Source organism: Cheilinus undulatus, linkage group 9 (assembly GCF_018320785.1).
Source record: "Cheilinus undulatus linkage group 9, ASM1832078v1, whole genome shotgun sequence".
NCBI lineage: Eukaryota > Metazoa > Chordata > Actinopteri > Labriformes > Labridae > Cheilinus > Cheilinus undulatus.
This window is the reverse complement of record NC_054873.1, coordinates 31,053,794-31,080,240: the sequence shown is the minus strand read 5'-3', so window position 1 is coordinate 31,080,240 and position 26,447 is coordinate 31,053,794. Positions and strand designations below refer to the sequence as shown.

General features: G+C 38.9%; 4 protein-coding genes across 5 annotated transcripts in view; 2 read left to right on the top strand and 2 right to left on the bottom strand.

Annotated features, from left to right (window-relative positions):
* man2a2 (mannosidase, alpha, class 2A, member 2) overlaps window positions 1-10,161 on the bottom strand; it is a 33,561-nt gene extending 23,400 nt beyond the window's left edge. The window contains exons 1-8 of one of the 2 annotated variants that reach the window (XM_041795321.1): window positions 10,046-10,161; window positions 5,884-6,792; window positions 5,200-5,457; window positions 4,939-5,083; window positions 3,706-3,877; window positions 3,391-3,518; window positions 2,946-3,119; window positions 1,365-1,551 (exon numbers count right to left, since the gene is read on the bottom strand). In XM_041795321.1, the coding sequence (XP_041651255.1) occupies window positions 1,365-1,551; window positions 2,946-3,119; window positions 3,391-3,518; window positions 3,706-3,877; window positions 4,939-5,083; window positions 5,200-5,457; window positions 5,884-6,015 (1,196 nt within the window). In that variant the 5' untranslated portion in view covers window positions 6,016-6,792; window positions 10,046-10,161. Of the gene's footprint in view, window positions 1-1,364; window positions 1,552-2,945; window positions 3,120-3,390; window positions 3,519-3,705; window positions 3,878-4,938; window positions 5,084-5,199; window positions 5,458-5,883; window positions 6,793-7,892; window positions 8,024-10,045 lie in introns of those variants that run through there. The other variant, XM_041795320.1, reaches the window with a different exon arrangement.
* A 4,259-nt stretch (window positions 10,162-14,420) lies between these two features.
* unc45a (unc-45 myosin chaperone A) lies at window positions 14,421-21,988 on the top strand. Its single transcript, XM_041795540.1, has 19 exons — window positions 14,421-14,583; window positions 14,705-14,897; window positions 16,168-16,343; window positions 16,464-16,553; window positions 16,699-16,866; window positions 17,130-17,298; window positions 17,431-17,601; window positions 17,796-17,967; window positions 18,086-18,386; window positions 18,492-18,586; window positions 18,738-18,879; window positions 19,038-19,178; window positions 19,328-19,455; window positions 19,535-19,601; window positions 19,702-19,815; window positions 19,891-20,006; window positions 20,586-20,703; window positions 20,808-20,963; window positions 21,069-21,988. Exons 1-19 carry the CDS (start codon window positions 14,560-14,562, stop codon window positions 21,354-21,356), a joined length of 2,829 nt encoding a protein of 942 aa, XP_041651474.1. The 5' UTR covers window positions 14,421-14,559; the 3' UTR covers window positions 21,357-21,988.
* A 46-nt stretch (window positions 21,989-22,034) lies between these two features.
* LOC121515009 (RCC1 domain-containing protein 1-like) lies at window positions 22,035-24,829 on the top strand. The gene is made up of 8 exons (XM_041795541.1): window positions 22,035-22,320; window positions 22,437-22,646; window positions 22,794-22,956; window positions 23,060-23,181; window positions 23,261-23,365; window positions 23,921-24,097; window positions 24,176-24,205; window positions 24,305-24,829. Exons 1-8 carry the CDS (start codon window positions 22,119-22,121, stop codon window positions 24,463-24,465), a joined length of 1,170 nt encoding a protein of 389 aa, XP_041651475.1. The 5' UTR covers window positions 22,035-22,118; the 3' UTR covers window positions 24,466-24,829.
* On the bottom strand, window positions 24,613-26,441 carry LOC121515010 (calcium and integrin-binding protein 1-like). The gene is made up of 7 exons (XM_041795542.1): window positions 26,288-26,441; window positions 25,836-25,870; window positions 25,625-25,724; window positions 25,315-25,468; window positions 25,114-25,232; window positions 24,920-25,008; window positions 24,613-24,826 (listed from the first exon to the last, which is right to left on the bottom strand). Exons 1-7 carry the CDS (start codon window positions 26,336-26,338, stop codon window positions 24,805-24,807), a joined length of 570 nt encoding a protein of 189 aa, XP_041651476.1. The 5' UTR covers window positions 26,339-26,441; the 3' UTR covers window positions 24,613-24,804.
* Between the last annotated feature and the right edge of the window lie 6 nt (window positions 26,442-26,447).

Here is a 26,447-nt window from a genome sequence, read left to right as displayed (position 1 = left end):
CTTTGTCATACCAGCAGATATTAGCTTATCGGTATTGGCAGACAGCAACACTTCTGCCGATACTGACGACTGATTCTTTGGCTGTGAATATCAGCATATCTCTACTGTAATTTTTCCCTTTTTACTAATAAGTTTGTAAAGTTTTTGGTTGGAACAACAGACCTATGCCAGTCCAGGTCTTTTTCTTTGTTTATTCAAAATCTTTTAAGCACTCAAGTTTAACTTGTTTCTTTGTACATCACATTAAAGTGCATTCAAAGGACTGAAATTTTAAGTCTGAAATACGTATCTAAATGTTTGTGTCAATATTGGTATTAGCCAATAATAATCTGTAAATATCAACACATCAGATACCAGCAAAAATCCAGTATCCCCGACTGGCACAGCAGCTGGGCTTTCAGCCTAATGTTGATAGTTGTGAAGTACGTACCCACAGCCCTCAAGTTGGTCAGTCTACCTCCACTGGTCCCTTGTTTATAATTGACCAACAAACCAGCTCTACACAAGGTTTAATTCTTTAGCACTATGCCATAGTTTTCTTTAAATGCATGATTATGACTCAATGAGGGAGAATCAATGTTTAAAAAAACTGACACCTTCATTCTGGTCCATGTCATAATGAACTCCAGCTCGTTTTTAACAATGAAGCAGCAGCAAACTCTTTAGATAATGTAAAGGGAAATAACAGTACATTTTAAACACCACATTTTAGAGTGACTAGGCCACACAGTATCCTTTACACAACTTAATATCTTTAACTACTGTGTAATGCCATTCAGCTTTCAGAAAGGACTAAAAAATGTGAAAATCCTGGCCTTTAAGAGGCTGAAACCCAAGTATTTCTTCTTAAATGCTTTATGGATTATCAAAAGAGCTGCAGATTAAAGTACTGAATTGAGACTTAATAGCTCAATTCTGAGCTTTAATACACCCAAATAACAATAAATTCACTATTTTCAAGCTGATAACAGCCCAATTGAGACCAAGTGCCTTTACAGTGCTGATAGAGATCTTTAAAGTTATTCTTTAAAGCAAGTCCAGGGCTTCAACTTTAACTTTATTGTCCCCTGAGAGAAATAAGTAGGCACAAAATAAATGTAAAGCTGCTACTTGCTTACCTTAGCTCACCTTAGCTCTTGTTTTACAAGAGTTTGTTTGGACAACTGTGGAGTAAACCAATGCCATACTCTGTAGCATTTATAGTCTAAGCTTATTTGCAATGCCCTTCCCCAGATGGACCTTTGAAATACATTAAATCTATAAAAAATTAATATAAATAAATATAAGAAGCACAAAATAAACTGGACATGAAAACAGATATAGCACTTAACCAAAGTTAGAGGCAATAAAGTTACAAGTCTCACCTCTCTGCTACATTGGCTTCCACCACAGTTTTTGGTGGCACTTTCCACGGACAGTTTATGCGACCACCTGGTAGCCTCTTGAAATCAAACTGGCAGCAGATTTTTGGGTCAGGCCCGCATGTGTGAGGCACATCGTAGCTGTAGAATGGCATCATGTGGCAAAACATATCCGTGCTGGATCCAGTGTCTGTCAAAGCAGCAAAAAATAAATACAGTTTTGTAGGGGTGTAACGGTATTTGTATTCGTCTCGTACCATCATGGTATGACCGTCACAGTTCGGTGCATGCAGTAATACGACAAATACATCTGAGTGAGTATTAAAAAAAGTCGAGTTCTCACTTCAGTCCAGGTGACGGCAATGACCCTAAAAGCTGCCAGCAACCGTCATTACAGAAGAAGGAGCAGTTACAAAAACAAACGAAGATGAGTGATGGTGCGTGTGGAGTTAGAAGAGCCGCCGGCTTCATTTAAATCACCCATATAGCAATGGTGCTCTGGCTCTGTGAATCATATTAACTTCACCTTCACTCTTGGAGGAGTGAGAGAGGGACTCTGCAGCTGTGTCATAGGTAAAGTTATCCTCAGATTTCACACAGCTTTAACCTCTTTATCCTCCACGATGGGCTGTGAAAAGTTCTTCCAAACTTTGCAGTAGGTCCCATTGGTTAAAAAAGTAATCCAGTGCAAGTTGAAATCGGCAAAAAAGATGCTAATTTCCATACTTAACAAGCTAACTTGCAGTTGTGTGATGATGCGTTCAAGTTAGCTGGGAGATTTTAGTGTTTAAAGAATGGGTATAAATATGTTAATATATCAATGAAAATAACCTAGTTATCCAAAAGTGTATTTATTTATTAATTTGTTTAATCACTGAAGAACTTTTGGAGGGAGGTCGCAGCATTATTTTTAATTTAAATGTAATTTATTCAGCCTATTTATTTTAATACAATTTAATTAAAGAATTAAAATTACATTTTATTTATCTGTTTTAATCACCGTACCGAAAACGTACCGACCCGTGACTTCAAAACCGAGGTACGTACCGAACTGTAATTTTTCTGTACTGTTACACCCCTACAATTTTGACTTGAGAGACATCTACTGTTGACAGTAGCCTCATAGGAGAGGGTTGATTTACAAAACAAGATACACGTCATGTTAATACAATTAAGGTATGAAGACACACTGTGCTCATCAACATGTTGAAAATTTCCATTTACATCTAAAGTGCTCACTGGGGATGCTCCATAGTAATTCTGGATCAAACTGCAAACAGTAACTCTTCATTACAAAATGAATCCCCAAAAGAACTAATTATCTCAAATTGATCGTATCTAACTGTGCAGTATCAGAGGATTGTTCCATTACGAACAAATGGACTGTAAATCTTCAGCAGATGTTCAATTCATTAAGAAATAATAATGAAGATGGCTGTTTTTAAGCTGTTACACACTGATTGTGCATCTACATTTCCCCCCCTCTTTCAAATGCCACGATAAGAAGGCATGACTCATCCTGCAATGAGCTTAACTGAGATAAGCATATGAATCATATGACATCCTCGTCTCCGGGCCACTCACCCCATGCCTGCCTCCACATAAACTCCAGGCTCCGGGTGGAGGCAAAGTGTTTTTTGATGGAGTAGTGGACCCGCTGGATGAGCATGCTGGTCAGGTTGGCTCTCTTCAGCAGGAAGGGCATTGTTGAGCTGTGGCCGAAAGGGTCGATAGCCCACCCGCTGCGGGGAGTTATGCCTAGGACAGCAAGCAGGAAGCGAGTATTTCAGGTTAAGGAGAAGATAAAAGAAGAGATGCATCTTTGAGATAACAATTCTCCTCAGCAGGAAGCAGTGAAAGTAGCACAAAGCATTTTATTACCCACTGAGTGAGATGCTACACTTGCTGCATGCAGGGTAAAGCCTCAGATTTATCATCAAGAACAAAGCAGTGTTATCATCTTAATTTTAGATCTAAAGATAAAGGAAAACTTTAACTATACTTAAAGTCTTAAGTTATCTCTGTGTACCAAGATTTCTCTCCAGCCACTGATGCCCTTCAATAAGCTGGTCTATCATGGCAAAGTAGTGAACGTTTGCTTCGTCCGTCATCACCCATCCGCCTGTCACAATCTCCAGCTGCCCTCCGAGGATCAGTCTGTTGAACAGAGAGGATTAAGAAAGCAAGGTGAGGATAATCTAGCCCTAAAGAGACAGAGTCACATTAAAGCAGATAACAAACTATTTTTAGAGCTACCACACTCTGCCAGCGGATACTACCCATTGTGTTAAACACTGGACTTAAGGCACCAACAGCCAATGGGGAATCATCAACTGTGACTCACTTGCGCATCGCCTCCTGTTTGTGTATGTCTGCGCTCTCCCACCACTTGGAGAAGAATGAAATCTCCGACCAGATGAACTTCCTCCGAGGATCCTCGGCCAGCTTCACCACCATGTTGTTTAAAATGTGTTGTGTCTGGTCTGTGAAGTACTTGTCAAAAGTCTTGATCCAACCTAACGAGATTAAGTGGATGAATATGAGCAATTTTCACACCACTTTTTTCCAACAGTCTGTACAACAAAATGAGACTATTTGGGAAGCAATACACCTTCTCCCCTACAACATTTCTATCTAGCTGGACAATACAAAGACATAAAGACAGGGCAGGTAACATACTCTGCAGAAAAAGCACAGCAGTGGGTCAAAAATAAAGTCATATTTTATTTAGGTATGGCTGTTCCCTCTCAGAAAAGCTATTTAGCTGCAGAGTAGTTTAAAAGAAAGTGAATAAAATGTACTTTCTATGCACTTTCAGTACTGAACTGTGCAGCATACCATGAACAATAAATGTCCTGTCGATTCTTGCCGATTAAGGCCTCACATACAAAGAGACCTTTCTGCAGGTGTGTATAAACAAAACCAACACAACTGAGGTGATATTAAGGAAAAATCAGAGCTTTTGGTAAGGTGTGCATGACTGCATTAGAACGTTTTGCTTTATTAAACAGATTAAAATCTTATGTGGATTTAAACTTGAATCCATTACCAGTTAACCTTCTCTCACATTATGGCAGCTTAGCCTGGCTGTATTATCATCGGTTAAGTCAGCATAGGAGCATGAAAACTGCAAAACTCCGAGGAGTTTAATTAAGTTCAGCTCCCGAATGAAGCTTATTTCAGTAGCTGATTGAGGACATTTTTCAGCTTGTCAACGTATCAATAACTGTCAGTGCCTGTCACAAGCATATGGCAGGCTGGAGAAAAAAAGGAATGGGAATGTTATTCAATAAAAAAAATCAAGGCATTCTAACTAAATAGCTAGAGTTTACTAATGCCGGTATCTTTCATATTGCATTGTTTGTGGCTAAGCTGTAAATCCTGTCGAATATATGCTAATAATAATATTGACAAAGAATGAATACCATTTTTAATTATTTCTGGGAGCCTAATACTTGCTCAAAATTAGTAAAAGCCTCATGTGTGCTACTTTATCTGCACACCAGAATGATTTTTACCTGCGGAAAAGAATAAGTTTTCAAGTAAGTTTTGCTTTGTGTTTGTCCTCTGCATTCACCTGGGTCATTATGGGAGTGAGGGACCACAAACACTTGCAGCGGTTCATTATTCCACTCTTCAGGGTCATAAGTAATGTCAAAGCCTTGTTTCCATACACCTCCATCAGGGTTGTCAAACTTTAGAAGAGAGTACACATCCAGCATCTACAAACAAAACACAAACTCATCATTTGCTCCAGGACAATCCGACCCAAAAATAACTATGCTATAAAATCCAAATCCGAGCAACAATAAAGAATATCACTATGTATTCAGCCCACCTGAACGTCTGTTTGACTACGGCTGCCTACAGCAAATTGGCAATCCTGGGGCTTTACAGCGAGGAAAGTGGGGCGGCCGTCAAAGGGAAGGACCCAGGAACCGTTGGCACTTCTGAAAGGCAGGTGGCCACTGGGAGACACAGCTCCTGTGTCTGTGAGCTCCATCACAGAGTCCTTTATGTGGCTGATGATTTGGTGGTTTTCCTCCAGGAGCTGCTCCAGCTGCTCTATCCGGTTCTGCAGAACAGAGATTTGGCTCTACAGACAAAAGCGCACACACAAAAAAAAAATCATACACAGCTGTAGAACATCGTAAAGCATCTGTTAAACAAACACACATTGTTCTTCTCTGTTGCAGTTTCATGACTAGAAATCGAATGATCTGTTATACACAAAAAACTTTAAATCTTTTGAAACAAAAAGTCATGGGAGAACAGTCAGGCCTTATAAAATGTACATTAAGACATGTTGGTCATATGGTTATCTGAACTAAAAAAAAATACACTTCAAAGTCAGTAAGGCTAAGTGTAAAGATCTGTAAAATGCCTGAGCTTCCGGGCCTTAGAGCACTCTTTATGTCTACCTCTACACAGAACAAAACAACAGAAAATCAGTGCAACAAATTTAAGTGCAAAGAGCAGGTTTCACAAGTCATGCAAAATACCACTACAATCATGTCCTTACCCGTGGAAAGTTCCCGCCATTCTGTCGCCTTGCAGGGTCATGTTGGACTCGATCCAACATCAAATACAGTGAAAACACAGCCACACAGAATATGGCCCCTCCACAAACTGTCACCTGTTTCCTCAGCTTCATCCTCCCCTGCAGCAGTCCACTTTCCGGGTTTCGATTTTTAAGAAATGACCTTGTCTGTTTTTTCCCCACACAAAGGGAAAAAGTCCTTGAAAAGTGGAATGTAATCCTTCACAGTGCTGAAAAAAATATGGAAAGTAACAAGCTACACCAGTGTTGATGGTTCAGTTCCAGTCCTATGAAGCCTCCAGCCTCCGCTCACCATACTGGAGACCACAGCGAAGTGGGCTACAGCAGTGGTATTACTGGACAAGTGTTTTAAATCAGCAATAGCTGGCAAGCAGTCTGTCAGCTTTGGCCAAACCACAGCCACCGGTGGTCTCCTTCAAAGTAGCCCTTGTACTCAACCATCCAAACTGAGGAGACTGCAGAGAAGAAGAAAAAACAAACACCACACAGAGGGGGGCTCAAACAGGGACCCTAGTGTCCCCACAGCATGATGTTTGTCACTGTGGGCCCGCTCTACTGCTCTAGTCCTCACTCCCACTGCAAAGTATAATCCTCCAGTTTTGTCCTTTAGCTTAGTTGGCCTCCAGAGCCATAACAGTTTGCACACTATGCTGCAAAGAAATAGGCTGAGGCAAAAAAAAGAGCAACTTGGCTTAGAGCAGCAGCTTTTTATGCAGGTCTCAACTCTGTCTGAAGCAACTCCAGGAATTAAAATGAGACAAATGTTATTCTTCTCTCTGTAGCATAGTGACAGCAGATCCACTGTGGCAGCATGGGTGGTGCGTCTGCTCTTGATCTCAAGTTGTAATCACTTTAGAGGGACCTCTTCAGCTGTAAGGAAAGATTGGATTAAAAAAAATGGTGCATGCAAAAATATGTACACAGCCATCTTGACAGAAACTTTCAGTGACCAAGCATAAATATTGAAACTGTGTAGAATGAGTACTTTAAAGATCTAAAATGTAATTTCATCTTGGAAATCCCAGCACAGTCTCGTCTCTCTTCTGTAGTGGGTGTTCCCCTACTTTCCTCTTTGTGCAAATCCAACAGGATCCTAATCCGCTCTCTCTTCAAGCTGGGACGATTTTAGCATTCCTACAGTGAGGTGGGATAATAATCTGGCATTTATTTTCTTAAACTGAGTAACAAATAGCCTCACTGTCTGCAGAAATACAACTGTATATCAGACCATATAGACCTGCTTTGTTAGTTGTGTTTGACAGAGACTACAGCCCTGCTCTATAGAAAAAAACGTGTAAATACACCACAGATAATCAACTTCTATTTTAATTCACACTTCCTAAAATTGACAATCAGATTGCAAAACACACTGTTCCTGTGACTGACTCGGTGATGGCTCTTGTGTTAATGTTCAACTTGTCAGACTTTTATCACAGGGCAGTTAGCCATTTAACACAACGATGTTTCAACTCAAGAGCATTAAAATACTTGTCATACTGTCATTACCCAGTATAAACTCAGATATACGGCGACTTGTTAATGTATTTAACTGTGTAGCCCATTGACAACATTAACGTAGCCTGTCAAGCTTCAATAATCGCGAATACTTTAAGATATACTGGATATTTCAAATATGCAGCTAAACAAGCTAACGTTAGCAACGATACCTCACAGCATTTAGTTTAAACATCCCATGGTTTGTGAGCTAGCTCTTTAACAATACACTTAACACTTTTGCTTTTGTGATTAATATACATTAACAGCTGTCTTGAGAAACCAGTGCTGCACGGTACATTGAAATCTAAGGGTACAGACGATAGCAAGTAACGGCATGATAACATTAAGACAATACGTGACTGATAAGCCCTGGCTAACCGTTTACTTTTTTTTTATCTCAGCCTCGGTTTATATTCATAAACGACCTTGGGACCCTATCTCTTTGTGAACCAGAGGAAGAAATCTGACGTTACCTATCAAATGCGAGTAATCCGGAAGAGTGTAAAGCCCAGCGGTGAGCGTGCTTTTAGCTCCAGGCTGACAGATTACCAACTGAACCAGCTAGCTTAGCAGCTAGCGCCACTGAGCTGTTGCAAAGGCTTATGGGAGGAGAGGAGCTGCGCATCAGTCCGTGATTGGCCAACGGCCTCAGCTTGTGAGATAAATATGCACTAAAATACGAACCGTAACCCTGGTGTGGAGACGAGTATGCTGTTTGAAGTCAGAGTGAAAGGGAGAGGCGCATATTATTTGCAAAGAAGTGAGTCACTGACATGTAAACATAGACTGTGTGCAGTTAGCAGTACAATAATATGGAAGAATTTAATAGAAACTTAATTTAAGTGACAACTAGTATACATCAACAACAATTTAAACTGCAAGACCTACACATTTGAGTGTAAGCTAGGAGTGCAAATTATTCCTAAATTACTATTCCACTTGAGGGCGTTTTTATCATTTATCAGATTGTATTCAGATTTTTTTTTTAATTTATTGATAATATTGATTAGATAGAAGTATCTTAAAAGTATGTATCAAATCTGATACAACAGTCTTCAAGGGGTTATTATTGATATAATGAAAATAAAATACTAATAAAAACTGAAACTCTAACTAAACTATTAATTTATTGCATGCTTTTTGTCCCTGCTTTATGTCACATGCTATATGTTCCAGTCAACACACTTTGGTTAATCCGTATCAGCATCTCCCTGCAGCCATGGTGATTTAAAATAAGTCCACCACTGCTCCTTGATGTCTTATATCAGTTTTAAAACTCACAGACAGCTGAGCAGATGAATCAAAAGTCATCTGGACCTTGTGGTGTCAAAGATGTAACTACTTTATTGTCACCTTACTTCCTTTTCAGTCCATATCAAGCTCTTTTTTCTGTGGTTGAGTTCATTTACACTTCGACTTGCCTATAAAGGTCTGTATCCAAACAGAATACCCTTAGTTTTAGACAGCAGAAAAATGCAACATAATGGGATTTTAAAATCCGATATGAAGGGTGCAGTTAATTGCGACCAACTACAGAAATCCTACTATTAATCGCAACTGAAATTTTTACCCTTACCCCAAATAGTAATATTATAATAAAAAAGAATTATTTGTCTAGCACTTATCAAAGCCAACATTACAAAGTGCTTCACAGAACATTAAAGTCTAGTGATAAAAACCCTGTTAAAAGCCAAAAATCAGGGATTTAAAAGTACATACAACAAGCAATGGTAAAAAATTAAAACTGACTATATGGAAGGATAAAAGAGGACTGATAATTAGATAAAATATTTAAAACCTAGATGTGTGTTTGAATAAAAAAAAATTACAAGGAGGCTTTAAGATATGTTTTTAAAAGTGATTTAAGGGAAGACACTCCTGTAGCTTGTCTGAGATCTTCTTATCTTGTATGTGAGATTTTGACTGTTTGAAGATTTACACCTGTTAAAAGACTATTACAGTGATCAAGCCAATCAACAGATAAAAGATTGAATAATTTGTGTGTCATTAAGAATAAGCACCAATCTTATTCTGGCAATATATCTCTGTTCATTTTAGTTTATTGAGCACATTTATAAAAGCACATGACAGGACATAGCTGAGGTAATGATAACAGGACTGGATGATTTTGTTTGTGTTTTTCAAAAGTAAGGCTGCTGCCAAAAAGTACTCAAAGGTGTCTGCAATTTGGTTTTACATTTATTGAGAGGGAAATTTATCTGTAAAGCCTGAAAAGTGTGTTTTGTTATTTGGTTTCACTGGAAAATACAACTGTATGACATCAGCATAACAGTGGAAAGAAATATTGTGTTTCTGTTTGAAGCAGTAATGTAAAAACTTGAGGACAAACTAAAAAAATCAAGAGCCAGTAAATGAAATGAGGGAAATAAGACAATAAAATACCACATATCAAGAAAATAAAACAAAGCATAATGACAAAAAGGTAAAATATAGTCCAATCAATGAAAATAAGATGGAATAGGATGGCTAAAATATAAAGCAGTTGAATTAAAGTTAATTCACTAAAATGGTTAGTGAAAAACTAAGTAAATGAAAAAGAATTCTCCAAAACAAAATAAAATGTCAGTTATTGGGAATTATACCAAGAAAGACACAGAAAACTTACTTTCCTGATCCAAATATTGTACGGGGGTGGTTGCTTTTGTTTCCAGTGCAGAGTGATCAGCCTTTAAGCGAGAAGAATCACAAAGCCGATTACTGTGTGGGTTGTACCCATGATAGTAAGTCAGCAGTATCTGGTTTAATCATCTACTCTGATAAACAACACAGGGTCCAAAATACAAAAGTCCAATTAAAACATCACATGGAACATGAGAAAACAAATCTCCAGTTGAGACCACAGTAGTACATTTATCTATTCTGTCCCAACAGGCTTGAATGAGTGAAACCAAGCTATTTAGATAGATTTAGGTACATACAAGTCTTGAATGATTGATAAAGATACAGATTTTAAAAAAGGAACTTTCTTTGCTCTCAGATCAGTTTCCATTTGATTGCATTTATTTATTTTTTATGATTAATGATTCACATTTTTAAAAATGACCATTACTGGATGCTTAAAACCAATTTTAACTTGTGTTATCATGCAGCATTTATGTATGTCTAACGTACTTTCCTATAAACTGCTTGGCTCAAACGTTGCAGCCTTTTATGATTATTATATAACCAAGCATCTTCATGACTGCTGAAAAGAATGGATCATTACTCTGCAGGTAAATTTACCCTGAGCATCCATTGTAGAAAACATAATGATACCTTGCAGGTGTGTCCATTGTGAAGTTCTTTCAAAGGACCATCTCTCTTTATGTGTTTATGGAAACTGGAGCTTAGCTGACACTTCATTAATTAATTAAACAGATTGTGTGGGACACGACATGGACAGATGGTGTTGTTTTGGTTTTGTTTCGTCATGAGAGGCTGATAGATTTTGGTGTGAACCAAAAAGCTGCAGTAAATTTTGTACGACTGAAAAGTGAAAAGTGTTATGAAGAGAGTTGAGAAAGATATTTGTGCATTCAGGATGAGTTTTGGTGATGACAGAATCTTACTTTAAAGGTTTATCCCTCTCAAAACAAAGTTGTGATGAGGAACAAATGTTTACACAGCTGGTTTTTGATTGGGGCTCTTCTCTTTGGGTGACTGATGCTGTCGCTGAGCTCCACAGACCTCCTGTGGATCCGCTCAGAGGTCTCACAGCAAGCCCAGCCTTTAGAAAATATTTACCACATCCATGGAGGATCTTCTTCCTAAGCCACAAAGCCGCCATCGAAACTGGAGAGCCTGAATGGGTGTACCTGAGTGCAGAGCCTGAAGGGAAGAACCTCGTCTCTATGGCAACAAAGGTGTACAACAATGATGATTGCCTTTCCTGGAAAACGAGAGTCCCCAAGCGACTAATGCAGGAAACACCACACCAGGACATTTCCTTTTGTGCTTCTTTCCTGAAGTGGTATGTTAATGTGAATGAATTGTACATTTGAAACTCCCAGGATTAGACTCTGTTAGACGATTGTATCAGTTTCTTTTTCTCTTCGTTTTCTTTTTCCTTTAGGGAAAACAAAAAACATTCATACACACTGACACTGAACTCAAGTGTTATATTACTGGACTGAGTTTTAAAATATCTCTTTAACTTGTCATAAGCTTACACTGGAAAAAACGAGCTATAAAATCTACTCAGGAAACAATTTGCACCTATTTTTACTTAATATTTTGAGCAAATAAACACTGCAATATACACAAATAAACTGGGTAAATTTTAACTCAACATTTCTAATTAGATCCCACAACTTATTACTTTATGGAGATTATTAATATGTACTCTTTATTTTTATGTAAAAACTGTTTAATCTTGTGCATTTATAATGAACTGGCTTTACACAGTATAATTTCGAACTATTTATTCACTCCAAGGTGGTACAGCCATACAGACAGGTGAACTCTGACCTAGGAAGGGCTCCTCAATTGAATTAAGCACATCTGTCAAACAAAGGTCACAGCTACTTCCAAAGGCAGAAAGTGACTTACTGAATGTTTAACGTCACTCGTGGTGCAAAAGTGTCTAGTAACACTATTACAAGAAGCACATGATAAAACCATGTGTAATTAAAGGTCACATATTTTCCCTTTTAAGACAAGTTTATATTGGTCTCAGAGGTCCCCAAAACATGCCTGTGAAGTTCGTTGCTGAAAAAACACTCTAATATGAGATTTTTGCATGTCTAAAAAAACCCCTCTGTTTCAGTCTTCTTCAGAATGAGCTGGGGGCGGTGCTAACTCCCCACATGACATCATGAGGGAAAAATCTGAGAATGGCTCATTTCAGCACACATTTTCTGAAAAGTGTGTGGGGGGGATTTTTCTGATTCATGGAGTTTGGGGACAGGCCAGGGGCACATAATTTGTTAGAAAAGCCTGAAAAAGTTTGTTTTGCATAATAAAACACTTTTAATGACTCTAAAAATCTTTATTGAAACTGATGTCAACATTTCTAAGTAGTGGAAAAACTTTTTATTTTTTCAAATCATTACAGGTATGTTATGTTGTTAACTTATTTCTTATCTTCTAATTGTCAAAACTATCCGGCTCTAGCCGTTTTATGACCCAAGGTGAGATTCCAGTTTGGTGCCTTCAATCCCCAGCACTTCATCATCACTTCGGAGGAAGTTGATTAAGTTAACTCATCAAAATTGGCATAGAAAATTTGTTTAACTGTATTAAACATTTCTTTACCAAGGAAGTCATAAGCTCAGCCCAAACCTCAAGGGGTTTGGGTTTTTTTTTTATAAAAAGCTCTATTTTTATGGTATTTTATGCACTCCGAGCACCTTGAATTAGTCACTGAATATTTGAAATGTGTGCCTTAAATCTAATTTACGATCAAGATCATTAAACTTTTATGGTTGGAATTTGGACTTGTGCAGTGTTATGCTGCACTGTTTAGCCTCTATGAACTACTGCTGTCTATATTTCATTTCTTTCTTAAAAATAAACTGCTCTCTCTCTCTCTCATCATCCTGATGTTGATCCTAAATAGTGTGTCATAGCTCCAGTTTATTTGCAAGTCATTCCAGTTTAAAAGATACTGATTTTTGTTGACAGGCAGGTAGGCAGGACACACAAACACAAAAAATAATCTACAGTAGAGGCATCAAGGTGAGAGGCTTAAGCAAATAAGTATCAGAACTATTTATATACAGGGCATACGGAAATGCTCAGACACGCTTCACTTTTTTCAGTTGTTTACAATCATTTTTGTTCTCATTAATCTACACTCAGTGCCTCATCATGATGAAGTGAAAACTGAATTTTTGATAATTTTGAAAATGTATTAAAAATAAGTGTTCAGACCTTTTGCAACAACACTAAATTTAGTTTAAGTTCCTCCAATTTCTCTTACATCATTACCGAGATGTTTGTACACCTTGATTGGAGTCCACCTGTGGTAAATAAAATTGTCTGGACATGATCTGGAAAGGCACACACCGTTCTATAGAAGGCATCCCAGCTGACGATGCATATCAGAGCAAAAACCAAGCCATGGGGTCAAGGGAAGTGCTCAAAGAGCTAAAAGACAGAATTACTGCAAGGCACAGATCTTGGGAAGGCTGACAAAATATTCCATTGCACTGAAGGTTCCCAAGAGCAGTGGCCTCTCAAATAGAAGAAGTGTGGCACAACCAGGACTCTCAAGAGCTGGTAGCCTGGCCAAACTGAGCAATAAGGGGAGAAGGGCCTTAGTTAGAGAGGTGACCAAGAACCCGATGGTCACTCTGAATGAGCTCCAGAGATCCTGTGTGGAGATCGGACAAAGTTCCAAAAGGACAACCATCACTGCAGTCCTCCACTGATCTGGGCTTATAGTATAGTAGCTATAATTAAGGCTGATTTATTGCTTACGTTTGTTGAACAATACAGGAGCTTAAAAAATAACTGCATGCCCAATTGCAAATGAAATATTGGAAAAAAATGCAATTGCATCACAAATCATTCTGCACTAGCAGTTACTTAGCGCTCAAGTACTGAAAGTAAACTTTAAATCAAATACTTTTTACTTTTACTTGAGTTTGTCAGGTTTTGTTTTTTTAACTGTACTTAATGTCCAGGTAAATTTTTGCCAGAGTAACTGTATTTTCATATAAGTAAAATACCTACTTTTTCCACCCCTGCCAAATGGAGACACAAAGCCCACAAAATTCCAGGCATTGCTGAGCTTTCTTACACTAAACATATTAACATCAGTAAAACACTTCTTCAGATAGAGCATCAAGTATTTTATTGGTAGGCTCTCTGAGCCCTTTTATTTCAATTTCATGACAGCCTGATAATCTCTCTGTGCCTGTGTAGTCTGAAGAAAGCCACAGAATAGGTATGTAACCAAATAAAGCAGAGATGGAGCAAGGGAAGCTCAGGCGCCCTTCTTCCTTATATGGTCATGTAGCGTAGAGAGATGGGCGGACCCGTTACCGAAACGTCATCAAAGTGCTACGGACTCCCGGAAGTAGAGCAAGATGTGACATGCTAAGCTGAAATGACCACTGTTTGTGAACAAGTATCGAAGAATTTCTCTTTGCTTATGTTCCTATAGAGTAACTTCGTATTGACTGTAGCACACTGAAAATGGAAACCAGCGACAAAGAAAAGGTAAGACAATAAAAGTAGCGAAGAAACCGTTTTTAGCTTAGCAGATATGAGCTAGATGGATTTAGTTGGAGAATTTCCCTCATCATGACCTCTTGTTGCTTACTTTTTCTCTTGAACTCAGAGACCTGCAGCCCTGAAGGAGGAGGGCAATGCCCTGTTCAAGGCAGGAGATATGGAGGGCGCTCTCTGCTGTTACACCAAAGCTTTAAGGCTGAGTGATAACCGAGAAGAAAGTGCTGTCCTTTACCGCAACAGATCCGCCTGCTACCTGAAACTGGAGGACTTTAACAAGGCAGAGGCTGATGCATCCAAAGGTGGGGTAAACCTGTGTCAGATATGTTTTAACCACACAACATCCTCAATCCCTAGACTTGTCTTTTCCTAAATAGGGACCCTGACTGACTTGGATTTGGGCAGAGGTGGGAAAAGAACAAGCCTATTGTACTCAAGTAAATTAGAATTAAAATTACTGGCTAGTAAATCTTCTCAAGTAAATTAAAAAGTATTTCATTTAAAGGTGGCTTAAATTACTGAGTAGATACTGAGGAGTTTTATAGTAAAATACAATCTTACTTTATCAGAAATCACAACATAATATGGATTTACAGTCAGGTTTTTCAGAAATAGTAACACCTTTAAAATAACTAAGTGAAATGCAACAGCTGTGCTACTGTGCAGTCAAAGCCGAACTACTGGCCAGTTTCATGTTCTTGACAGAAAGCTAGAGCCTCCGTGTTTTCATTTTTAGTTGTTTTTTTCCCTCTATAATATATGCTTTTTAAAATGTAGTGAAGTACAATACTTCCCCCAATAAAATTACTGATTTCAAAATGTACTCAGAAAAGTTTAAGAATCCAAAAAACAACTCAATTACAGTAATTTGTGTAAATGTAATAAGTTACTTTTCACCTTGAGGTTTAGGTTGCAAAAAGTTTCCAAATTGTGCACTTGAATTGCTCAGTAGCAACTTACACTATGACAGAGATGCTATTGATGATAATTTGACCCTTGGTCACAGTGTACCTGAACACTTCCTTAAGTAATTAAAAGTGATGAGAAAAAAATGTTTGCAAGTAACTTAAGAGTTAGTGGTTTGCACCAGAGAAGCCACAGTACCAGAATATTATGCTTTTATATGATGCTAACTCTTAAATGATATCCATGCCTTGTTGGATGCCATGATAACAAAAATTAAAGTCTGAGTCATCCAAAAGTGAATGAAGTTCCACCTTTGTTAGATGCCAAAAGGACAATATTTGCTTACCTGTGAATTTAAATGGATCACCGCTGCTTTTTTAATCACCTGTGACAGCTTTGTGTTAAAAGTAGAACAGAAGATGTTTACTTTTTTAAAACTTCAGTGCAGATTATCAGTAAAGATCATTGAGGTGACAGATGTTTTATTACTCCAAAGCATACGGTTTCAAAGAGGAGATATCAAAAAAAATTTACATTACAGGTAAAAAGCAGAGACTATTTTGTTTTATTGTTCTATCAAATGCCACCACACACCACAGTTGGTTATATCCTGTAAATATCTACGTGAACCCTTACATTAAATATTATGATTTGTTTTGTTTTAAGCTCTAGACACTGACCCAGGAGATGTAAAGGCCAGGTTCAGGAGAGCTCAGGCTTTCCAGAAGCTTGGCCGTCTTGACCAGGCCTTCATGGATGCACAAAGATGTGCCCAACTGGAGCCTAAAAACAAAGCCTTCCAGGATCTGCTCAGACAGCTTGGAGCACAGATCCAGCAAAAGGTGATTTTTAAAAAAAAATCCTTATCTATTTTGTAAAATCCCACTTGACTTTGTGTTTTTAATTAAACATTAAACCTGGAAAAGTGTTGCTGATATGTGTATTGTCTCTTTATCTTGCAGTCGATACAGTTAAACTCCACAGATTCTCGTGTGCAGCAAATGTTCTCACTCCTCTTAGATGCATCTGCCAGTGACTCAGATCGACAAAAGGTAAGAAGAGCTCTAAAATAATACAAAAAACTCACTACATTATTTCAGTCTTTTGTTTTGTGTTTTGATCTTTTTTCTTTGCATCTGTTATTTGAGTGGAGAGCTGTACTGCACCAGTGTAATATTTTCCGTTTTTTGACTCCAGGCTGCTCAGAATCTAGTTGTGTTATCTCGAGAAGATGCAGGAGCTGAACAGATCTTTCGAAATGATGGTGTGAAGCTTATACAAAAACTACTTCAGTCAAAGCTGGAGGATGTTGTTCTTTCTGCTCTGAGGACCCTTGTTGGGATGTGTACAGGGCATCAGTCCAGAGTAAGTGTGACTATGGATTCATCCTCATTAAAGTAAAAAAATACCAACATTAATTTTCTGCTTGAAAATACAATTAAAACACTGTTGTATCTGAATTTTATATATTCTGTCTTTATTAATTTGTTTCCATTTCTGCTGTAGCAGAGCTAAGTATAGATGTTTATCTAACTCTACATCCGTGTAGGTCTATTACTGTACTCAGCATCATGCTCATCAGTCGATTTGCTGCTTTTTACAGCTGACATCTTCTGTTTTGTTTCCAGACAATGGCCATAGTGAATGAGTTGGGAATGGAGCAGCTGTGTGCAGTAATGGGATCAGGAGCCTCTGCTGTGTCTCTGGCTGTCTGCCACCTGCTGCAGGTTATGTTTGAGGCTCTGACAGAGGGCATGAAAAAAGAGATTAGAGGAAAAGATGAGGCCATTCTTCCAGGTTAGTTTGGACTCTGATCAGTTTTTTTTATTTGAAGTTGGCTACACATGAAAGTTGACCTATCACAAGTGCTTTTTTGTCTCTGCTCTTTCTTTTTGTTTTAATGATATTTGATTTTAATTTTTAACACAGAGCCATCCAAAGAGCTAAGATCTATGCTACGCCACCTCTTGGAAATGATGCCAGCTTCCAATGTGTCAGGGCAAGGCAGAGATAGCGCCATCAACCTCCTGGTCAAACAAGTTCCCCGCAAGTCCTTGAAAAATCCAGATAACTCCCTCACATTATGGGTGATAGACCAGGGTATGAAAAACACACATGCACATAGCTCTCATGCTTTGATGGAAACAAAACAAATGTAGTCCCTCTGCATATCTATTGTTATTTTTGATACAATTACACCATCATGTAAAATAGCAGCTTAGCTATTGCAAGTCTATTTCAGACACTATGTTGCTAACTTATCAGATGTCTATGAACTCTTTTCATCCTTTAAGGACTAAAGAAAATCCTAGACGTGGCTGGTACTGTCCCTGAGCTCTCAGAAGGACCACCTCTTACAGAAAATTCCCACATGAGTTGCTCTGTCTTGCTTAATAAACTCTATGATGACCTAAAGAGCGACAAAGAGAGGGATAACTTCAACAAGCTATGTGAAGAATATGTGCAGTGAGTCAGCCACATAAGTATTTCTGAGAATTTCATACATTTAAGTCACTTTAAACCACACATATACATGAACACTTTCATTTTGTACTGACTTTTTTGTCTGATATTTTCTTGATAGACAACACTTTAGCAGACCTGGCCTTGACGGAAAGCTGCGGGCTATCCAGACTGTATCTGTGCTCCTCCAGGGACCAAGCGAGGTGGGCAACAGAACTCTAGAGATGTCGGGAATGATGGATGCGGTGATCTCCTTGTGTGCTTCCGAAGATGTGACGCACCAACAGGTGGCAGTGGAGGCTCTTATCCATGCTGCTGGGAAGGCCAAGAGAGCCTCCTTCATCACAGCCAACGGTGTTGCTCTTCTGAAGGACCTCTACAAAAAGAGTGAGAATGACAGGATACGTGTCAGAGCCTTGGTGGTGAGTGTCACAGCCAAGCAGGTATTTCTGTTTAGACAGCCGGAGAAAGAACACCTCTGCATAATAATAGTAAATAAACTGTGGCTTGTGGCGGTTATTTTGTAGGGTTTGTGCAAGCTTGGATCAGCAGGAGGGACAGATTTCAGCATGAAGCAGTTTGCAGAGGGATCCACTCTTAAGCTTGCCAAGCAGTGCAGGAAGTATGTTTGCATGAGTTGAAAGTTGAACACAGATAAAGATATAGAGGAAATGTTTTCACATAGTCACATAGCTCAATGAAAATGAAAATTAAGACGTGTCTGTTCTTGGAATTAGAAAAAGAAACCAGCTGTAACTTTTTCTTTGTTGTAGGTGGCTGTGTAACGAGTCTTTACCCGCAACCTCCCGCCGATGGTCAGTGGAAGGCCTCGCCTACCTCACATTTGATGCGGATGTGAAAGAGGACTTGGTAGAGGACAAGAACGCCCTCCTGGCCATGTTTGAACTAGCAAAGGTTTGTCTCATGATGGTATTTTAAAGTAATACTACCCATGATGCCAGATCTATCTCAGAAGAGCGTTTTTTTGCTACATTTAAAACTTTCAGGAGATTAAACATTTATGCGGTGTTGACTGAAACAGGTTTAAAAATAACTTTCCTGTGTTCATTTAGTCTGAAGATAAGACTGTGCTCTTTGCTGTGGGCTCCACATTAGTAAATTGCACCAACAGCTATGATGTGGAGAAGCCAGATCCACAGATGGTAGAGTTGGCCAAGTATGCAAAGCAACACGTGCCTGAGGAGCACCCCAAGGTACCATTTAAGAAGTGTATCACTTTTCTATCACAGTTTCTTTAATTTTCCAACTTTATACTTATCTTTTTAGTGCTAATTTATTTCATATCCACTCTCTCTTTAAATAATGTCTGTGCTAAATAAGTCTGTCTCTCTTTATGTCTCAGGATGCTCCCTCCTTTGTGGAGAAAAGACTGGTGAAGCTGCTGGAAGCTGGTGTGGTGTCTGCGTTGGTGTGTATGGTCAAACATGAGAATCCTGCCCTCACTGAGGCCTGTAGGGAGTGTATTGGCAGGTGGGAAAATAGCACCTACTTTTTCCAAATAACTGTTTTCACTCTGTAAATTTTCTCTTATTGCCATTTCCTGCGACAGGGTCTTCCTTGCTCTGGTGGAGCGGCAGGAGGACAGAGGCGCAGTGGTGGCACAGGGAGGAGGAAAGGTAGAGCACCTTGATGAAAATAAGAAACATTTTTCTGCACCCTTGCCTAAACAGCTTGCTTTGGCAGGTTTGTGTTGATCTTTTATTTTTCCCTCCATAGGCTTTGATACCACTGGCATCTGACAACACAGATGCTGGAAAAATCAAAGCAGCACAAGCTCTGGCAAAAATAACCATCACATCTAACCCAGAGATCGCCTTCCCAGGAGAACGGGTAAGAAATAAATGCTGTAAAAAAGACTGCTCAGTTGAAAAGAATCCTTGTATTGAATGTATTTTCTGTTGTCAGATCTATGAAGTGGTGCGTCCCCTGGTCAGTCTTTTGAGTCTTGAATGCACCTTGCTGCAGAACTTTGAGGCACTCATGGCTCTCACCAACCTGGCTGGCATCAGTGAAAGACTCAGGTTAGCCACTAGGGGGAAGTGTCCCCCAAGTACACAGTATGCTGCATGCCATAAAATTAACTGTTGTAGATATGATAAAGTCAGATGTGATAGGGAATGCTTTGCGACTGTCTAATCTTGTTGGCAGGGACTACATCTTGATTTAATATTGTTTTAAATTTCTAATATTTTCTGAAAATCAACTTTTCTTAAACAAAAAACAGTTTAATAAATGTTGCATTTCATTGTTCAACACATGTGATCACAGTTCTCACCTAAAAAATGAACAAGCTGTAAAATATTTGTACTATAAATGTTTTTTTTTTTACATTTTGAAAGTAAAAATAAAGGTCAAAATGAAAGTATTAGTCATTTAATGCTGACCATCTTTTTTTTTTTTTTTTTTACCAAAGTTGTGAGTGTTGTTCGAAAAAGATACTACTGTTTATTCTCTTACATAGCTGAAGTGACGTCACTTCAGTTAACGTCTCTAGATACTTATGTCTGTATATAATACAGCTTTGTCTTCAATGTTATTTTCTTTATATTGTTCAGTGTGTTTTGTATTCTCTTATGTCAATGGCTGATATTATTCCACAGACAAAAGATCATAAAGGAGAAGGCTGTCCCAAAAATTGAAGGTTACATGTTTGAGGAGCACGACCTGGTCCGAGCTGCTGCCACAGAGTGCATGTGTAATCTGGTTTTAAGCACAGAGGTAGAAAACAAAAAGAAAACACAGTCATTGGTTATATTCTTGCAGATGTATATATTCTTGTAGATTGAAAAATTAAAGTAATGATTTTTTGTGATTGTCCTCAGGTGCAGAAGCTGTACCTGGCCACAGGAAATGATCGCTTGAAGTTGCTTGTGCTGTACAGTGGAGAGGAGGACGAGAGGCTGCGGAAAGCTGCTGCAGGAACTCTGGCAATGCTGACAGCTGAGCAGCCTGAGCTCTGTGCTCGAATCCCTGGAACAGTAAGCATACCACTGTCCCCTGACATCCGCCAGCGCAGCACTGTCACATACTATTATGAGTCGTTTTTTTCTATTTTATGACCCTTTGTTGTCCTCTCTTTTCAGACAACCCACTGGCTAGAGATTGTACAGGCGCTCTTGCTCTGTGAAATATCAGACCTGCGTCATCGCGGAGTAGTCATAGTCTACAATATGATGCAGGCAGAGAAGAGTCTGGCTGAGACGCTCATGGGGAGTGAAGCTCTGGAAATTCTTTCTGTCCTGGCAAAGGGAGGGGAGGGCACGCCTGGGCCTGTTGCTAAGATCGCTCAGAACTGTCTCGATAAGGCTGTGGAGTATAACATCATAATGACCAGGGACAGAGAGCAAAACGGCAAAGAACTTGAACCATGAAAGCACTTCTGCCGTGTGTGAATGTGCCTCCTAGCAAAGTAAAAGTGCTCTAAGCATTAGATGGGACCAGTGAAGTCGTTTCAGTTTGCACAGTTTGGACAGGCACAAGCTGAAACACTCAAATGTCTTAACCAGAAATTTAAAGCAATAAAAAAGGACAGGGAGGAAAAACACTCAATAAAAAACCGGCTGATACTTACAGTGTGTCACAGATTAGCCTGTAGTTTTTGTTTCACAATGCTTTTACATGGGTTTTATTTATCTTTGTTATAATTACTTTCTACTGAGACCAAACTAGCATTTTATATTCTTCACTGAAGATTGGCATGCTGTCATTTTTTATTATGCGGACACAAAATATAACCATAATTATCATTCCACATTGTCTTTATATTCAAATGTAAAAGTGTATCCACTTTAATATTCGTTCTTTTCAAATATAATGAACTTTAAAAAGAAACAAAGCAAACACACAATCATACCCTTTTATACCTGTCTGCTGTATTTCATGCCAGTAACATTGTCATTATCACTCCACGGCACTTTCGAGTGTGATGCCTTTATGGCTGGTTATTGTTGACTTTTACTGACTGAACATATGGGTAGTAAAATAAAACTGCTCCTGAATTTAAGTTTCTCTCCCTGCTGTGGTTTCTGCTACGTGAGAGCGCATGCGCAGTACGCCTAGTTGCTAACAACAATGCTTAAATATGTGTTTACGTGCCTTTCAATGAGTAGCTAGAAGAAGCTAAAGATTTTCCAATGCGGTGGTTTGGCTTTGGCTTCAACGCGTTTGGGCAGATATTCAACCATGAAAACTCAAGTAAAGAAGAGCGTAGCGACCCTGTGAAGTACGTTAAAGTGAGTAGCCCGAAAGAGCTAACTACGAACACTGACTGCTGCTTAAAACCTGTGGTTCAGATTAAAGCCAGCTGGAGTCGAAGAGTATCTTTACATTTGAGTGGTAAGTCTATCAGTGGTGAGGTAATCTTAACAGCTATAGTTTGACAGTATTATTACGTGTATGAAGTCAGAGCTTTTATATAATGATCGACTTGTATATTATTTTTATTCTGTTAGGAAACAGCTGTGTGAGTTTGGCAGGTTTCGGTGCAGTCCTCTCCAATGACTCCTGTGTTAAAAACAGTCGTGGCTGTTCAGATGCCTTCATCAGTGAATCGTACCTGACCCTCACTTTCCCGGACAGAGTTGAGTCCTGGGATCTGCAGAGGGAGGGAGAGAAGACCCCAGCATGGAGCATGGACACCAAATCACCCTCTGAGACCTCTGGTAATCCTCCTGTTTTATATTTTTAACTTATACGAGGAATATTACCAGTGAGATACAAAATAGCATAAAATGTCTTAAGAAGCATTTGGCAGCTGCTTTGTGTGTCGTGTTAACTGGCTAAACTGTCCACCTATTGCTGCTTTCCAGAACCTTTGACTCTCCCATTGGTGCCTGGGGGTTACATAGCCATGAAACCACCTTTCTACCATACCCTATCACCTCATCTAAAAGCCAAGAGTCTGTCACTGAGTGCAGAGCATGCCATCCTCCTCACTGCCTCTGGAGCTGTATACACGTGGGGACTGGGCAGGTAGACCTCATACTCATCCTCATCCTCTTTTATCAGGAACGCAGGCTACAAGAGCTTCATGCATTCCTTGGTATTTTTTCTTGTGGATTTGTTAAATTGGCAGCCATGGACAGCTGGGGCATGGATGTCTTACCTCTGAGGAGGAGCCCAGGGCAGTGGAGGCTCTCTGGGGGATGCCCATGAGCAGTATAGCTTCAGGAGGCTGGCACTCTGTTTGCATCAGTGGTACGTGTCCTACAGGATGTTAGAACGGTTTATAACATGATCTTGACTTTTGAAAATGTCTTATTTTCCTTTTTTTAAGATGGAGGTGACCTTTATGTGTGGGGCTGGAATGAAAGCGGCCAGCTTGGACTTCCATCACAAGGTTTAAGAAAAACTCAGTTGCAGAAAATGAGCCATCAAGCTGGTAAATATGTTTTCTAAACAAACATGTTAATGAAATATAAAATAGGGCATAAAACTCCTAAAAATGTAAGTTTCAGTATAAACATCTCAGTTGTATCTGTAAGGTATGCTTCCAGTTTGTGAACTCAGAACAACAGATGACTAATGTCGTTCAGCTTGTTGATTCAGTGTATTTGTCTCAAAGAACACATCATTGTTTACATATTTTGAGATTTATTGTTTATACTTGAAGCTGAAAAGGTAAGGTATGACTGCCCACTTGCTCAGTGCAACATTTAGGTTTAGCCTGAACAAATCCTCTGGTTGAAATGCTGTTGTTTACTAAACGTTTTTTGAGCGATTGTGCTGGCATACCTCTTTTTATGCTGTTGTCTTTAAATTTTATGTGATGCACATATAGCCACTCAATGCACCTCTCTGTCACCAGTGTATTGTACATGCAAACTTGGACAGATGCACAATCTGTTCAACTGTTTATTTTGTTGTGTACTGCTCATATAAGCCTCCTACATTGATAAAATATGTTGTCCTAAGCATTTAAATATTGAATACCCAGAATCTGGAGCTCTATGCCAAGTTGCCAACCCACCTTCTGCTGAAGATTTGCAAGAGGAAGAGAAACATGATGAGGTATTCATATCGATCCAGGCGTTCCCAGCTCTGCTGGATGTCACTCCATCATGTGAAATAAGGAAAGTCAGCTGTGGCTGTCGACATACAGCTGCTGTGACAAGTAAGAAACCTCATTTGACAATCAATACATATTTCTTGGCAAATCAATGTCTGTTAATCATCTCTTTTCATTCATCAGCCAACGGTGACCTCTACACATGGGGCTGGGGTAAGTTTAATTTAATTTGGAGCTACACTGACAAAAAGATACTGCTGCAAATTAGAAGCATCTTTAGCATGTTCTATCTTTACTTCATTTTTATTTCAGGCGACTACGGCCAACTTGGACTTCAGCATTTAGTTAGTGTTGATGAGCCGCAGCACGTGGAGTTCTTCAGGGAGCAGCACATGCATGTGACTGATGTTGTGTGTGGGGAGTGGAACACTTTTGCTGCTGTTGTCAAGGAGGAAGAAGGAGCTTGCACCTAAAATTATTAGCCCGTGGACTTTGGACAAAATATCTGGAAGTGTAAATTATGTCAACAAATAGAATGCTTTGAATTAAATTTATTTTGTACAAATAGGAAGTTTTTCATTCTTTTGTTACAAAAAAAAAAAGAAAACTTGTTAAATTGGTAGTTTTAGATGCATTTTAATTGTCTTTTAAGAAATTAAAAAATAACAGTTCATATATTTCACAAACAGTACATAAAAACGGTGAGGCAGTAAATGTAAATATAATTTAAGGCAAACATCTAAAATTGTTCTACTTGCAATTAAACACCATAAGATTTAAAAAGTGGTGGGTCTCCACATCCTGTTAGGTCTTCACAGCACAATCTTAAAAGAACTGTGGAAAACCAAAATATAACAGAAGTAGTTAGAATAAATGTTTATTAGTTAACTTCATATAAGTGATGAAAAATGATGAAATTTTAATCACCTGACAAAATCGGGTGATCTGGAGATGACATGCTGAAACTCTGAGAGGTTAACAGTTCCATCTTTGTCAATGTCTGATTCTTCGAGAATCTAAAAATCATGGAAAGAAAACAATTGATGAACGTGTGACCATGATGTGCTATAGTTATGAAGTCACCTTAGTATTTTAAATATGGAAAGCCTGAGTCAACTCACATTGCCAATGAGCTGCCTCATTTCCTCAGTAGTCAGTCTTGTTTCATCAGTCTCACCAGTCAAGCAGTTGACCAGCTTCTCCAAATCCCCACAATCAAGAGTTCCATCATCGTCAAAGTCTGTAAAAATTATAAAGCATGCTACACACATTGCAATCCCTTGCACTGATTTCAGTCCCTTCATAAAAAAAATACTGCTCACCAAATATACGGAATGCATAGTGGGATTTGATTTCCAGGGTTGCAGAGTCACTAAAGGCACTCAAAAGGTCCAGGAAGTCCTCAAATGTGAGGCTTCCATCTTTCTGCTCAGATGTGGAGAATACATGGCAGATTCGTTTCCTGAAAGGGTTGGACTGTGAAGAGAAAGGTGCAAGGGTCAATTCAGTTTATCAGTACTAGTGGCACTTCCTCAATACAAAGCACAGAAAGTTCTAGTGTCTTGTAAACCGAAAAACAAATACTTTTCATACCCCCATACGTTTCTGCTTTGTTAAGAAATATATTTTCACCTTGAGCTCTGGCAGAGTCAGAATCCTGTCCATTGGTACTCTGGTATTTGGAAGATCCTTCTCTTCTTTCGTGAGCAGTTCAGTGAATCTTTTGTGTGCGCTAAAAACAAGAAAAAAGCTTTGTAAATGCTCCGACATGCTGTGTTTGATTTACAGAACTCTGTTTCAAAATGCCAAAGTCTGTATCGTTGGTTCGCTGTCTCTTACTCACAGAAGAATTTCTTGTTTTGTCAAAAACGTCAGTTCCTAAAAGTCAAAGTACAGTAATTAGATTGGCAAACGTCACAAATTAAATCAAACAGCTATCATTACTTTTATAAATATATATGTATAGTGAATGAATTGCTTTTAAGAGTCTTCCTTTGAAAATGTACCCATCCATCAATGCAAACTAGCAACTTAGCACTTCCTACTGATATAAGCGTCATAACTGCCGGATGTTTACCAAAAAAAATAACCCTACGGTGTTTGTTAAAAGTTATAAATTAAATGTAACAACACACATTAAGCTGATCGAGGCTTATCATGCTTTAATTAGAAAATAGCTACAATGTTATCATTGGCAGTTACGGGTCGTAACAACTGCTCCCAGTTTTAGATACTCGGCAAACTTTATAAGCGTAATGATATACGCTGCTTTCGGGTGGCGCTCCGGGTACTTACTTGGTATTCCGAAAGTAAATCCTTCCCAAGTTGACTTGCTGTAGTCCCCATTTTGATGTTGTCGACTTTAAAACGACTTTGTTGTCAACTCTACCTCAGCAAACTGTTGACTAGTTTTACATGGCGTACTTCCGGTATCGCACCAATGTGTTCCCTTCCC

Coding starts and splice junctions, on each gene's coding strand:
- unc45a (XM_041795540.1), top strand. CDS start 14,560: ATGGAAACCAGCGACAAAGAAAAG. Junction 16,554..16,698: donor GTGACTCAGATCGACAAAAG/GTAAGAAGAGCT, acceptor TTTTGACTCCAG/GCTGCTCAGAATCTAGTTGT. Junction 19,816..19,890: donor TCGCCTTCCCAGGAGAACGG/GTAAGAAATAAA, acceptor TTCTGTTGTCAG/ATCTATGAAGTGGTGCGTCC.
- LOC121515010 (XM_041795542.1), bottom strand. CDS start 26,338: ATGGGGACTACAGCAAGTCAACTTGGGAAGGATTTACTTTCGGAATAC. Junction 25,725..25,835: donor ACAAAACAAGAAATTCTTCT/GTGAGTAAGAGA, acceptor TCTTGTTTTTAG/CGCACACAAAAGATTCACTG. Junction 25,469..25,624: donor TGACTCTGCCAGAGCTCAAG/GTGAAAATATAT, acceptor TTCTCTTCACAG/TCCAACCCTTTCAGGAAACG.
- LOC121515009 (XM_041795541.1), top strand. CDS start 22,119: ATGCGGTGGTTTGGCTTTGGCTTCAACGCGTTTGGGCAGATATTCAAC. Junction 23,366..23,920: donor GAAAATGAGCCATCAAGCTG/GTAAATATGTTT, acceptor TTGAATACCCAG/AATCTGGAGCTCTATGCCAA. Junction 24,206..24,304: donor CCTCTACACATGGGGCTGGG/GTAAGTTTAATT, acceptor TTTTTATTTCAG/GCGACTACGGCCAACTTGGA.